The sequence below is a fragment of the Trematomus bernacchii genome, unplaced genomic scaffold, assembly GCF_902827165.1.
Source record: "Trematomus bernacchii unplaced genomic scaffold, fTreBer1.1, whole genome shotgun sequence".
NCBI lineage: Eukaryota > Metazoa > Chordata > Actinopteri > Perciformes > Nototheniidae > Trematomus > Trematomus bernacchii.
The window spans coordinates 5,147,475-5,161,887 of NW_022987593.1; the positions used below are offsets into that span (position 1 = coordinate 5,147,475).

Consider the following 14,413-nt stretch of genomic DNA (forward strand, 5'->3'; position numbering starts at 1 on the left):
GCCTCCGATCCTTCATACAAGCAAATAAACCCTTTTTCATACATTCCGAAATTCATTATTGGATTATTGTTGTAGAGCGAGGATTGTTTGGAGTTCAAGCATGGATAAAAGGGATGTTGGGCTCTTCACGACGACTGGGGCCGCACTTGTCCCTCTTAAGAAGACAGACTTCAGATATGTAATGGCAGCACAGATGTGGATTGCCTTGAGACTGTTGAGGGTGCGCTTCAGTTATCAGCCTATAGAACATAGATCAGTATTTGTGTATTATGAAATAAAAAAATAATAGATTAAGCAGAAAAAAGATTTTAAAAAATAGAAAGCTTACAAGTATTGAACATGTAAGTATGTATAATTCTGCAATGACACTTATCCTCAGAATTCGGGACCATCTAATCCTTCACTGTCATTTTTAGGGATTTTTTTTAAATTTAATCCTGAGCCAAAGTACTCATTTGGTACAGCAGATAAATAGTCCCATTGATTTATCCAAAAGCAATCCTGCATTAAGCGATTAATTGGATGAGACAATGAAGAAGTGAAATCACATCTGTTCATGGTTTTCTTCCTGCTTACATATGGAATATATTAGTCACAAGCAGACACTAGCCTTGGATAAACCTCCCCCAGTGCAACAGTCCTAATGTTAACATGTTTGCATTAGTAACATCCTGGCGGGATTTAATGGACTTGATGTGCCACTATTCACAGCAGAGGTCCGCGTTCTGAGAAATCATGGTTCTCAGTGGCGGTCATGTGCCCTCCCAGCACAATCACTTAATGGCTTCAGCAATTACGCTTATCTACAGGAGTAAAAAGACATAAATGTCAGTCAGTGGAAAATAACTGATTTATGTCTTTAGTCTGTATCAGAGAGGGAGTTAGGAAGGTTTATGACATGCTAAACGTATTCGATAAAGACAACGCAGCCGAAAGCGTACGCACATGCTGTAGATAATTCAAGGACCATTTACAGTATGCAAATGTGAATTTGAGCTTCCAAATGCACAAATGCAGAAATTCCATCACTGGCCAGAGTTCAATAACTCTTCAGTCTTCAAGTGTCTGGATAATGGTCACTGTGACTGCACATCAATGCAATTCAAAACCTCAACAATCCATCACTGGACAGTGTTTGCCACTAAAACAACACAGATAAAGTAGTGTGCGTTGATGCGAGATAGGCCCTGTGCTATTGTAAGTGATGATGAGTGATGGACAGCAGAGGATGGGTACATACTATTCACAGGGCTCCATGTGGCGGCTTGCATTTTCACACTGGTACAGTATGTTTGTCAGCTTCAGACAAGGCAGACACTTATGCACCGCCGTGGGCAAGCACCGTAGTGTTCGGCAAGCCGTCTGCGTCACGGGCACATGCATGTCATACGTACACCGCGGAGTCCCTGCTAATACATGCCTGCATGGCTTGCAATGACAGATGTAAGATCTTGGCCTCCTATAGAGAAGCACAGAGCACAAAGAATCTTTGAATCCTATTTAAAGGATCAGCACAACCGTCTTCTCCCCAAACTCTAAAAGACACATATGCTTATCTTAGACATTACTACTATGCTCAAAGTGTTGGGAATTGTACCACTTTACTTGAAAATTCAGCGCAATTTGGATCCGTTCATTATAGGATCATATCAATTTTCATAAAAAGAAGCAATGGCTTGCGCCACTTTTTATTATAGCAGAGAGGTTTTCAAGAAGACTGTTAACAGCATTTACAAGAATGCACATGCAGCTTTGGCAAGAGCATACTTTAGTACTGCCATTCTTTGAGAGAAATAAATTACATGATAATAGACCGTAATCGCATTCAGCAATTGAGTGGAAATTAATATCCTTTTATTGCAGAAATGGTGAGTGAATGAACAAAGGAATGAATGAACTGAGAGCATCAGATCATCTCATTGACATGGGAAGAAAATGTCCTGTTTAACTTAAGACTTTTCCTGTTGAGATTACCACAGCGCCCATGGTGTTCATCTCCACATTTAGAACATGAGGAAAGTGATCTTTGAAGTCGAGGGGATTCAGAATCCCAGCACTGAGTAATAGGTTTTTTTTTCTTTAATGTGTTTTAGTCAAAAGCCTTTTGAGTCACAGGCTAGAACCGTGACGTCTCATGGAAGGGCTACAGCCTGGTGCCACACGTGGACTGTTATCATTTATATTTTGGGAAAAGATACACTCATCTGAATGCTCCAACAGGGGTCTGACACAGAGTGGGCAAGGTGAGCAAGAGATATCATTTGGATCATTTAAAACCACACACAAGAAACGTGATGCTTCCAGAAATTGTTTATTTTGTTCATAAACTTTTCATAAAAATAACAACATCAATATTCATTTAAAGTATTGTAGAAACTGTCTATGTACAAAATCTTTACTTGAACAGTTAATATAACTTAAGGCAAGTTAAATTACTTTTTTGCAGTACCGTACCCTGTTGGTGATAATTTCACCAAACTTTCAACATTTTTTTGTTATTTTTTTTTTGCTAAAGTGTACATTTCAGCATTCAGTATCTCCAGCAAAAGATACCAGGAGTCAAAACCCTTTCATGGTAAAGTCCAAGGTAAAATCCACAGAAACTCGCAGCAATGTGTGCTACCTGATTACTCAAAAGCAGTATTTTATATTTTGCTAGTCATTTCTAGCTTGATTAAACATACTTCTGTACATACTGTAAAATCCTTTTTGTTGAAAAGCTGTACCACAACTAGTGTACATACTGGTCCTTTTTAAAACTAAACCAGCAGTTTAATTAAATAACTCTTATCATACCAACAATGGGATGAAGTGCGAAAATGTTTCTGATATCAAATTGTAACATTTAAAATATTGTATTACTAAACAATAGCCCTCAAAAACCAAGACATTATTAATGATTTAGAATACATTTCACCTTGATAAATGACACTCAAATGTGATAAATGTAAAATATACAATTAGCTATAAAAATACAAAGAAGTACAGTTATACAAATATATTTATTTCCCATTTATGATATATCTTTCACAATTGTAATAATCCAATTAATTGTAACACTACACAAAGACCAATGACAAAAAACACTGACAGCCAAATGATAAGAATTCAAACAAACACTACATTTGATCAAAGATGGACAGCTTTATGGTCAAAGCCATAAATATGTTAGCCTACATTCATGTCAATAACCTTCACTGTGGAGTGAAGGAGTACCTTGACAGTGGTTGATATTCCGCTTAAAGGAAAAGAAACACTGACATAAACATGCATTTCAAGAAACATAGTCCAAACCATTGCTCTAAGAATGCTAAAAGCAAAAAATAAGAATCTTAAATGGAGATATTAATAATCTGTAAGTGCAATCCATACAGGTTCAGAGGCGATGGAGGTCGGAGCTGTCCAGGAGAAGAGGTGCTGAACAGCAGTCATGCAATGCCGCAGCAGAGAGGTTTGGCTCTACTGACAGTAACAGCAACAAGTCACTTATGATCTGTTTATCGACTTTTTCAACTTGTGCATCTTTGCATTAAGTCAGCAGCATCAGCAGCAGGCACTAAGGCCGAAGCAGACCTCTCCTTTCCTTTCTGCTCCTCAAAAAAATTGCAATATTTGCGAAACCTCGTGCCAGGCATTGCCAGTCAAACCAACTTGGACGTTAACTTGTAGTCAGCTGGCTTTATCTTCCAAGACGGAAAGATTCCTAATGTCGTGTAGGCTATGTTTGGACACACAGCTTTGTCTTCAAATTCCCTCTGGAAGAGTGAAAGTCCACGCGCTGGTGGTCACCTGTGGCTTTATTTCCATTTTCTCCTTCTGTTTCAGGTGTACGCGTCCGTGCCGTTTCCTCTCGTCGCTCCGGGCGAACCGTTTCCCGCACGTGTCGCAGGAAAACGGCTTCTCCCCGGTGTGAGTCCTGGTGTGGGTGGTGAGGTGATCGCTACGGCTGAAACTGCGCAAACAGATGCGGCACTGGAAGGGTTTGTGGCCCGTGTGGATGCGGATGTGCCGGTTGAGCTCGTCGGAGCGAGAGAAGCGCCGGTCGCAGCTCTCCATGGGGCAGGTGAAGGGTTTCTCTTTGGCGGGGCCGTGAGCGGCGGCGGGGCTCTTCCGGGCCCGGGTGGGCTTTGTAGGACGGGTGGTGTAACTTTGGGCGAATGAATCTGGCAACAAGGAAGAGTAAAGGATGGAGTCTATGGTGCTTGGTAAAGCTGGAGACGTGTATAAGGAATCACACTGGTTAGATGGCTGTGGGGGTTCGGGGAAGGGTTTGAGGTTAGAGGAGAGGCCCATCGGAGGGGGAGGGAGGTAATTATTGTACATGGGGCTGGAGTAGCTCTGAGAACAGGTGTCAGAGAAACACGGCTCCTGTTTGATACCTCCCTCCACTTTAAATTCCATCTCTGGGTTGGGACATATTGGGGGAAATGTGTCTAAAAGTTCCTTGACATCCATCTGCTGCTCAGGGGGGAAATCGCTTGACATTGGGAAGGTTTCTGTTTGGAAACTCGTCTCCAAACAGCCAGCTTTGGTAAATGTTCCCCACTCGTAGCAGCTGCTTTCAAACTCATTCTTAACCACGACAGGGAAGGAAGCGGCCTCTGACTTTGGTTCGTCTTTCTTCTGGTTCTGATCATCAGCGTAACTCGGGCACGTCTGGTCAGGAGAGTAAACGGGAGGAGAAGGTCCGGAGCAGGTGTAGGACTGCCTCTTGACGCCGGGGTCTCCAAAATGTCCATTGCTGCTGTCCATCGGCGCAGGCGATGGATAAGTTCCCCGACTGTTGATGCTCTGTTGCACGTCTAAAAGTGGCAGTGTGGATATACCCACGATCTCAGTGATCATATTGAGAAGTGTTTCGGTGCTGCACGGCGCTCCCTGAGATGCCTCAACATAGAAACTGCCGGAGTAGGCGAGCGAAGAGGGGGTGTAGGAGTCTTTTGGGCACTCGCAAGGGTTAAAAGCAAATTCCGAGTTGGAGGCTTCGGTTTTGAGGGTAGCTGGGGTTCCTTCTGTTGAATTAACAAGAGAGAAAACTTTGTCATCGCGAGTGATTTATAATTGAGAATCAGTGCATATTAAACGAGGATGAAAAATCAGCGTTACATAAACATTCATGCTGTTTTGGCACAGGAATGCTTTGATAAGATGCCTTAATATAGCCTACACGACTGTACGGGAAGAGTTCTCTATCTCCTCTGGTTCTCATATATTCAACACATTTAAATGATCTTGCATGCAAATGTTAATCGACTGTGCAAAGATGCGGACTCACCGTGGCCAAACTGGGCAGGTACCCCCCGCTCTGCATCGACATAAACCTCCTGGTTATCTTTCCGCACGCTGTTGTCCATTCCCATGGAAGAACTGTTGCAATTGTCAAACTGAGGGTAAAAAGAGTCTTTCGCATTCAAATCCATATTGTTCAACATACTGATGCTGCTCTTAGAAGTCCGTCTCTCCCAGGGAAAAAGGTAAAAGGAGAAAATGTAAAATAAATTATGCAGATGACTGTTTTCTTTCAACTCCCCTTTTGATGGTTTTCAACAAATGATCCAAAGTGGTCTGTGTCAAAAGGTGTCAAAAGCAATTAAAAGGTATTCCTTTTCGTCTCTGCTCCTCGCTTGGTATTTGCTTGCTGTGGATTTCACATCAGCGACTTCCCCTCTCTCTCCTTATATACACTTTGGCAGCTCCCTCGGCCCTCCTCCCCATTCATCAGCTCCAGTGAGAGGATTCCCCGCTGCGTGTAAACTTCATGCCCATACTTGGACCGAGGATGTGACGGAGTCCCCCCTCCTCTAATCCTCCCTCCTCCCAGACCGGAGAGATGGAATCTGACGTTGCAACAAGTGGCGACCAGTGTTTCGGTGGTAAAACGGTGTACTGATGGCATCTCTGTCCCCAGAAACGATGCATCAGTTAAATGAAACAAACATTAAGCTAGCGACAGTGTTGTTTCTCTTGGCATCACCCTTTACCTCACACGGTATCACGCATTCGAGATAGCCATCACGCATTCGAGATAACTCTATGATTCGCCAATTTAGTTCGCTCTCATGCAAAGAGAGGTAATACACGGTAGAAAAGTGAACAGTTAACTGACTTGATCTTCAAAGCTGGGCAATTGAAGATTTTGGAGGTAAGAAGGCATTCAAACACCGGTTTAGGGGGTTTAACATGAAGGTAATGTAAGGAGAAAGGTGAAATATGTACCGTAATCATAGGCACTCTAAATTATTAAAGTTATAGAATTAAGAAAGGGTATTTCTGAAATAAATATGTTTAAGGTTCAAGGAGGGAAATTAAAAGACAATTGTATCATTTTATTATAATGTACCAGGATATATTTGAAGGATATGATATATACAGGTCACATATATTTTTGTTTTGGATACCAGTTTGGAAAACAACAGCATATTTGCAACACATTTGTCCTATACAAGGTTTAAACATGCTGAAACTTCGAAAGGGTAATACAAACCTAATATAATTCATTACAAGATATAAAAAATAAGCATTATGTTTTTTGAGAGATATTGAGGCCTATAGTTGTGGCAGAAAAATGAACAGATGAAATATTGATATAAAGGGTAATTACAGAGATGGACATGCAGGAATAGCAAAGTGCTATACATATAAATATATATGCAATTTAAGTATTAATTCATCAACTAGTTCAAGATCAACATTAAAGAAACTTAGGGACTTTATAAAAAAAAACGCAGCAAAAGCAGTACAAAAATATGGTAATGCTTTACAGGAACTACTTGCTCTTAGACTTGACATGTTAATCCGTGCGATTCAATGACATGTAATAGCTAAGAGAAGCTAATGTAAATGTACCAAATGTAACAAAGTGAGACAAAAGGAAAGGACAAAAGCAACCCTCTAATGATTCAACGATTCAACGCAAAAGCACGTGCACCTGAGCAGATAATAAGGTATTCTCTTGAGTGTGCCAGATTCTCTTTGAAGTAAGCACTAGTGAATTAATTAGGCCTACTTCGTTTTAAAGATAAATACTAGAACAACCTAGTCTGGTAAACGTATTTCCCTGTGAGACTTGCCTCTGTGTCCGCATCAGATCTGGGCCAGACTACATGGCCTACATGTTAGCAGTTAAATTGAACAACTCTCCCTAGCAGTCCACCTCTTTCATTTACTTCCACAAATGTACTCCCTGTCTTGTGGTCGCTGTAAATTGTGGTCGCTAACACTATGAGGGCGAATAACCGCAAAGCCCAGTCTAAACGAACCCTTGGCCTTTAAAAGCATTGAAGGGAGTCGATAACACCCCTGAGGTGTTCAGTGGTTGAACCCAACTGTTCACATGACATTTCAACCCCCAAAGCATTTTTTTCAGTTTCGCATCTGTTGCTGGGTGCCCTCCGTGGTCACACTTCCTATTACACAAAGTCGATACTCTTTCATAGGAAGCTGCAGTCTGCAGCAGACCTCTGGCTCCGGCTGGAGGGTCAGGACCGTGGACAGCGACGCTGCAGCCGCATTCAGCCTGTAGCCACACACCAACCAGCAGCACACACACTCTGGGTTTTCACTCTACCCTCAATGTTTCCTGTGGCTCTGCAGTCTTATGAATGGCTATCTGTGCATTAAATCAACCTTATTAGACTAGGGGAAATTCGGATTTACTGCTGGCACAATTTAATGCAATAATTATATGAAGCAAATGCTAATTCACTACACAATCATCACATTTACAGGATGATTTTGGTCTCTTTTTTTTTGGCCAAGCAGATTTTCTTTTCATTGTTCTACCATGTGAGCCGCAAACAGCTCCAAAAATGTAATATTTTCTTTGAGTATTTTATACTTAAAGACCAGTAAATATCTGAGTGAAATATTGTAATATTTTCTTCACTACATGTTGGACAGCTTTAGGAAATGTTTTTATTATGCAAACATGTTCAGCCTGTATGGATTTTAAAACCCAGGAATCTATATAAGGAAGTTCAAATTAGCCCCACATTGATCAACTTCACAATTAAAGCACTATGTAGATGTTCATTTGTGAAAAAGAAAAGTGCACCATTAACATAACACTAACAGGATCCATTTTGCTTAATAGTAGTTTAAGTAGTAAGGAGTACATGTAGTTGCTTACACTTTTCCATTTTTTTCTTGTGTAAAATGTTGAATGCAGGACTTGTGAGGGAGCTACCTTTGATAAGGGGTCACAGGAGTGCACATTTCTGTACACAAGCAAGAGTGTATTGATCAATAGACCAAAGCCATAGAAAATCGCTACCTTCACACCACTACAGACAGCATTTTACCCATAACCACGTCATTTTTTTTTAACTGTACTGAAAGGCTCCTGTGAGCTAATTGAAAAGCATCCGAGAGAGATTTGTTAGGGACTAGTTTAACTGAAGATAAAAAAAGCTTGTGGCTATTGTGAATAAAATATGATTACTGCGGCACAAACGCAAAAAGACTATTAGACATAATACACAGCCTGCTTAGACGACTCAGATTTAATGTCATCTCCTTCAATACTGAAGAAGAAGTGGAAAATGTATCAAAGGATCTCGCTGCCCTGTCATCTCTTTAAGGTAGTGTATGATAATAGCATATAAGCTCTTTCATTGCAGCAGTGACATTCTCCTGAACAAATCGTTTTCACCTCAGATGTGCACTCTAATTCTAGGCCCAGAGATGTTTAGCTTTGAGGAACTGCCTCCAAGTAATCCAGAGTCTATTAAAACCAATCTGATCACACAGAGTTCAGATCACGAGATGCTGTTATGATAACTGCAGTGTGGCTAACCTCTCTCCTCCATAAAATGCCACAGCACAGGCACTAAGTAATGGATTTATGTAATGTAAGCACTTACTGACATTATAGCGCAGGGGTAACGCCATACCAAAGATAAATGAAAGCCTTTGTTTTATTCCTCTGCATCTGAGCACTGTGAGACAAATCTAATTCTTAGTGAATGGTGTGGTAGGTTTGGAAAAAATGTAGAGCAATAAAAAGTTGCTTCCATGTTTTAACAAGGATATTGACTTCAAAAGAGGTTCAAAGTACTGGCTGAGGACAGAAGATGAAACATGGCTTTAATGAAAGGATCATTTCAGCAAGGCACAAGTGAAATGCTTTAATATAGTCCCGAGCTGAAATAGGCTCAACTTGTAGCATGTCTTTATAAATTAGCCCTTATATCAATTTGTCCGTCTTCATAAGGTTAACAAATTAAATATGGCCTTATATATATATATGTATATAGCTTTTGTGTGCCTTTTCATGGAGAGTACAGACTGGAAAAATGGAGAACGAGAGAGGGCACATCATGCAAAGAAAGTGCCACGGATTAGAACAGAGGCTGCTGCTGTAAAGACTCAAAATAACGAACATCAACCTCGTGGGTTTGTGAAGAAAACGATACGATATGATGGAGGATCCATGATCTGGGAACCATGAATGATACAGTAAATGTGGAATTAATTGAAAACAATGAGTGATGGGGGCACTAGAGGAAAAGTCTGAGGATCAACAAGGCAGTATGATTCATCCTCTGGGAACCATGAATAAAGCTTAATGGAAAACAGTCTAATAAGAAGTACATGTGTGGAGCGACGGACTGTCTTGATCCATAGGAGGGCCATTCCAGTAGCAATGCTTAAATGCTGCTGTACAGCACATGTACAGTAATTAAGTCCCTAGATGCCTAAAATACCATCAACCTGACAATTACAGATCTGCTGTGATCCATTCAAACTGTTGATTACTTTACTCCAGCTTGATGAATTGTGTCGGAGATGCTTTATATTACTTTCATAACTGAAGTGAATTCTTTGTGGCCCGTTAAAAGGTAAATACTTTTCTTTATGCTGCATATGTATATGGCGGCGTGTGGCGCAGTGGACTAGTGCGTTGGTGTTCGGATCAGGGCAGCACAGGTTCTAACCCCACTGCAGTCAGCATGTCGTTGTGTCCCTGGGCAAGACACTTCACCCCAAATTGCTCCTGTGGGGATTGCCCACAGTATTGAGTGTGTAAGTCGCTTTGGATAAAAGCGTCTAACAAGTAACATGTAATATGTAACCCCCTGGCCGTTTAATTTTCAGGTTCACTCCTGGACAGTGAGTGGGAGTTTTGCTTGCAGGTGGGTGCCTGATAGAGTTGAAGAGGCAGTGAGGAGTGACTGCCCTCTGAGATCACTGCAGTGCTTCAATGTCTGTTCTATATTTTGACTAATGTTACTTTTCTTTAGTGTTTTTTATAGGAGAAACAGCTGCTATGTTGATAAAAACTTAACAGATCTAACCAATACGGATACCCCTGTTTTCTTTCTGTATTAAGCTTTCCTGAAACAAAACTACAAAAAAGCATTTATTTCACAAGATACTTCTACATTCTGGTCCAGACAAATAACTGATACACATCCAGGGATTTATTCTACGAGCAATGGCATTTTGTTGATTTTGCAAAACTGTGCAGCAGTCAAGCTATCGATACAAGCTAGAGGCACATCGATGGCTCACATTACATCTTATTTTGGTTCTAAGAAACCATCTTAGAATTGAAACCTTCAACTCTCTTATGAGCATAAGCTGATGACCTCAGAACTCAGCCAGAGGTTATCAGAGGCCAATCCGCAGTATCGGCAAAATTACTGTTATCAGTGATGTACTTAGTTATCATTTTTGTTATTGTTCTGAAATGCACATTGTAAATGTGGTGTAAGCTGAATCAGCGAAGTTAAGGACTTTTTTTTAAATGAAAATCAGTAGCCATTTTTTGTTGCAATGTGAATTCTTGATCTAGTGTACAATACAGACCTTTTAAACCCAGACTGGCTCTTGTCTCAAGACTACAGTATAAGAACCTGAAGAGTTTGCTGATTCTGCAGCACATCCACATTCCTACTCGAGAGCATAAACAAGCAATCATTTATAAATCTCCCTTTAAAATGAAATATATTGTATTCCACTAGATGTACAGTGGCTCATCTAAGTCTCAATGCCTTGGCATGTTGTCAACCAACTGTGCAACCCACACTGTTTGTGAGTAAATAACAGAAGAACCTTATCCATACCAGGAAATCCACTGAGATGCAGAGGCTGCCATTTAATGTTTGAAATAAAAAAGCACATTAAACCTACCATGATCTGTAGAGGTTATACAGGAAATACTGCATCTACATGACACATTCAAGAAGCCTGAGATAAAAAAAAAACGTAGGCTGATGCTTTGCCTGCATCCATGCAATGATGAAACACATATGGATCATAAAACATGCATTTACATTCAGCCCCAAGTGCTGTGTTGTACTTTTGACTAATGCCTCTTTAAGTTAGTGGATGCAAAGCAGATTTCTTTGGAGCATTCCTTAGAAAGCAAGGGTTGCACAAGAGCTGGAGAAATCCATCTGCCTCCCCCAAATCTCATCCTGACATGTCTCATAGTCAAATCTCCCCCCAAGGCGCTGGGTGAGGGAACATCTCCAATCTAAACCTGGATACAAAAGGGGCCTATAAGACACCGCAAAATGGATTGGGAGTGCTAAAACCACAGAAACCTCTGCCGGAAACACGACTTTCTATAAATACAAGATACTCGCCTCAGCTGCCAAGTTCGTTATTCTCTCTTTTTCTCTCTCTCTATTTTGCTCTCTCTCTCTCTCTTTCTGTCATGTTGGGCTCTGGATAGTTATATATACTGCATTATCATGCAAACACTGGGCAATTGAAAGATACATATTACAAATAAGAAAAATAAAAGCAGCGGAAGCGTGGTTCTTCTTTTGAAGGAGCATCTCTCTCCTGCTCTTCCTCTGAGAGTGGGAGTGGGTTAGGGAAGCCCGGTACCAGGCCCCGGTGCTGCTGCTGCTGCTGCTGCTGCTGTTGGTGTGGCAGGTTTCCCGTGCGATCCAAAAATACTTTCGCACTCGCCCACTTTGGTCCCCAGCCGCCTGTACTCTTTGGTTCGACAGCAGGGATGGGTGAGAATCATATTCAGCTCTCATGATTGCAGAATGCCCCAGTGTTTCTTTAACCATGCCCCCAGACTCCTCCACACATTTCACTCGCATGGTTCCCACCTTGCCCTCTTCTCTGCTGGATCCATGCTGGCAGCGCTCTGTCAAATTCTTGGGCCGGATCCAGCTACTGTACCTGCGGTTACCTAACTGCTCGGACATTTTTAAGAAAAATCTGTGATAAACGACTGTGAATTTTCACAATTTTTAGGAGTTTTAGGTATTGTTAACAGTCGATTCAAATGCAAATATCTCTCGTTTAGTGCTTCACCAGATGCAACAACAACCCCCCTTAAACTGAAAGTCAATAATATCAATACTCAAAATCATTATCATGCAACATGGGACTATTATTATGTCCTTTTGACCAACAGAAGTTAACATCTACATATTGTAGTCTCTGACTCATCTGCTCCCACACTGTTTTCTAGCCGTTGCTCGTTCAATCAATTGACTCCACAACGTGTATATTTTTAATATGAATGATCATATTTAAATGTTTCCATCACTGCTTAATCTATGCACATACAGTTATTAAGGGGACAAGCAATGCAAACAGATTCGAACAAATAGCTAACAGCAGACATGTGAGGAAACAGATGAAGAATGTTAAGAGCTTGCAGCTAACAAAAGTAACTATGGAAACGGTCAGCTCTACATTGCACTAGCTTCCACAGCTCTCTCCAGAAATAAAAACTGTTGTGCTAAGAGCGAATCAGGTAAAGACAAAAGATCCCGGGTGAACCTATTTATAGTGGGCCTTACATAACATACATAGACCTATGTTGGCTGAGGCAGGTTTGGTGCTCAACAGCGAGCTTCTGGGGGGCAAAGGCAGGGTGCAGAGAGCTGGAGATGCTGCATCCTGCAGGGTGTTTTACAGAAAGACATGAAGAATAAACAGCAATTAGCCCAGTTTGGATGATGATGCTGAATTCAATAGAGGAGGGAAAGCTTGCTGTTTTGAAGTTGAAGAGAACAAACACGGTTACTCTGTCCTGGGAGGGCAATGCAGGAGTTCCACGTACAAAATGAACATGCAATAAGCTAATGGAAATTGACACATTAAAAGGTTTGTAGCCATGAGGCTTGAGGGATGCACAAAGACAGAGAATGGAGAAACTCATACGTCACAGGGAGCAGAAGTTCATCGCCAGTTTTCCCAAAGGCTTTGTTTATGTGTATGGGAGGCAGAAAAGTTGTGTCAGAGGAGTTCACACACACACACACATTATACTGTGGCCTCAGGACAAAACATCTGACATCTCCAGTGAGATGATATGAGCATAAGCCCACATACGCACAGAAAAACCTGTGTGAGAGCACTGTAATGCAGGAACAGTGATCATCGAGAAATACAGCCTGCCACCATATCTTAAATCCAAATTGAGCCATTAGCATAATTATCCACTTATACTGCTTTAATTCTAAGTAGCTCTCCATTGTAAGTAAAATGATAGCTAAGCTATATTCAAAAAGCCTCTTTTCCACTCACAAATGCCTTATTAATTAGCTCCCTCTAGCATAAGTTCCCAGTAATTACATTCAATACAGCAGTCAGTGCTACAAGGGGGGTATTTCCAGCAACTATTAGACAACTTTATAATTGCTCTGCAAATGTATAATGACTTCCATCAAAAAAAAGATTCAATTTCAACACCGAGCAGCGTCCATTTGAACACTAAATTCTCTCCGTGCTCACTGCACTCGCAGGCCGATTCACTGATATTAGTCAATCACAAAATACTCACTATATAGGAGCTCTGATAAGGTTGGGTGATATGCAAATGAATACTCCCTGACTCATCTGTTTATTATGCAGTCACATTAGTTAGCTCTGATGCTGTTTGGCTATTATCCCATCTAACTGTGAAAAAAGGGTCTTGGGTGAGGGGGATGGATTGCGCAGTGAGTGCTTTAGTCACACAGATTGTCCGCACTCTTCAAAGAAATAAATGCATTTTCGACTGTAGTCGCATTGAGGGGATGTGGAATCCATTTCCTCTGAGAGAAACAGCGAAAGGCAAAGGAAATGGCTCATCTGCGTCCAAATCCCTGGATACTATGCTTTGCGTTTACAGGTCAAAGGGTCAAATAATGAGCCTGTGTTACCCAAGACTGCGCCCGAAGGCAATCACTGCACATCGATACATCATTGTAGTTCTTCAAATCTAATCTCAAACGATTAAGACGAATGAAGGTTCACCATTTCTACCAAAAAGATGCTGAATTGAGGTACTGTATTTATTCATGTCGCTGTAAATCTACATGATCTAGCCTGAGTCATGCATTAACAAACTGAGAGACATACTGTAGCCTCTAATAAATGTGTTGAAGCTACCGATCTGTGGCTTCCTATCTGCTGTTCCTCTAACTGGTAGAGGCACTATTTTTAGCCATGCAAC

At 41.1% G+C, this 14,413-nt stretch overlaps 1 protein-coding gene across 1 annotated transcript; it reads right to left on the reverse strand.

The window, feature by feature from the left end:
* Window positions 1–2,295: 2,295 nt before the first annotated feature.
* LOC117482249 (early growth response protein 1-B) lies at window positions 2,296–5,617 on the reverse strand. The gene is made up of 2 exons (XM_034130301.1): window positions 5,276–5,617; window positions 2,296–5,012 (listed from the first exon to the last, which is right to left on the reverse strand). The coding sequence occupies exons 1-2, from the start codon at window positions 5,430–5,432 to the stop codon at window positions 3,745–3,747; spliced, it is 1,425 nt and encodes a 474-aa protein (XP_033986192.1). The 5' UTR covers window positions 5,433–5,617; the 3' UTR covers window positions 2,296–3,744.
* Between the last annotated feature and the right edge of the window lie 8,796 nt (window positions 5,618–14,413).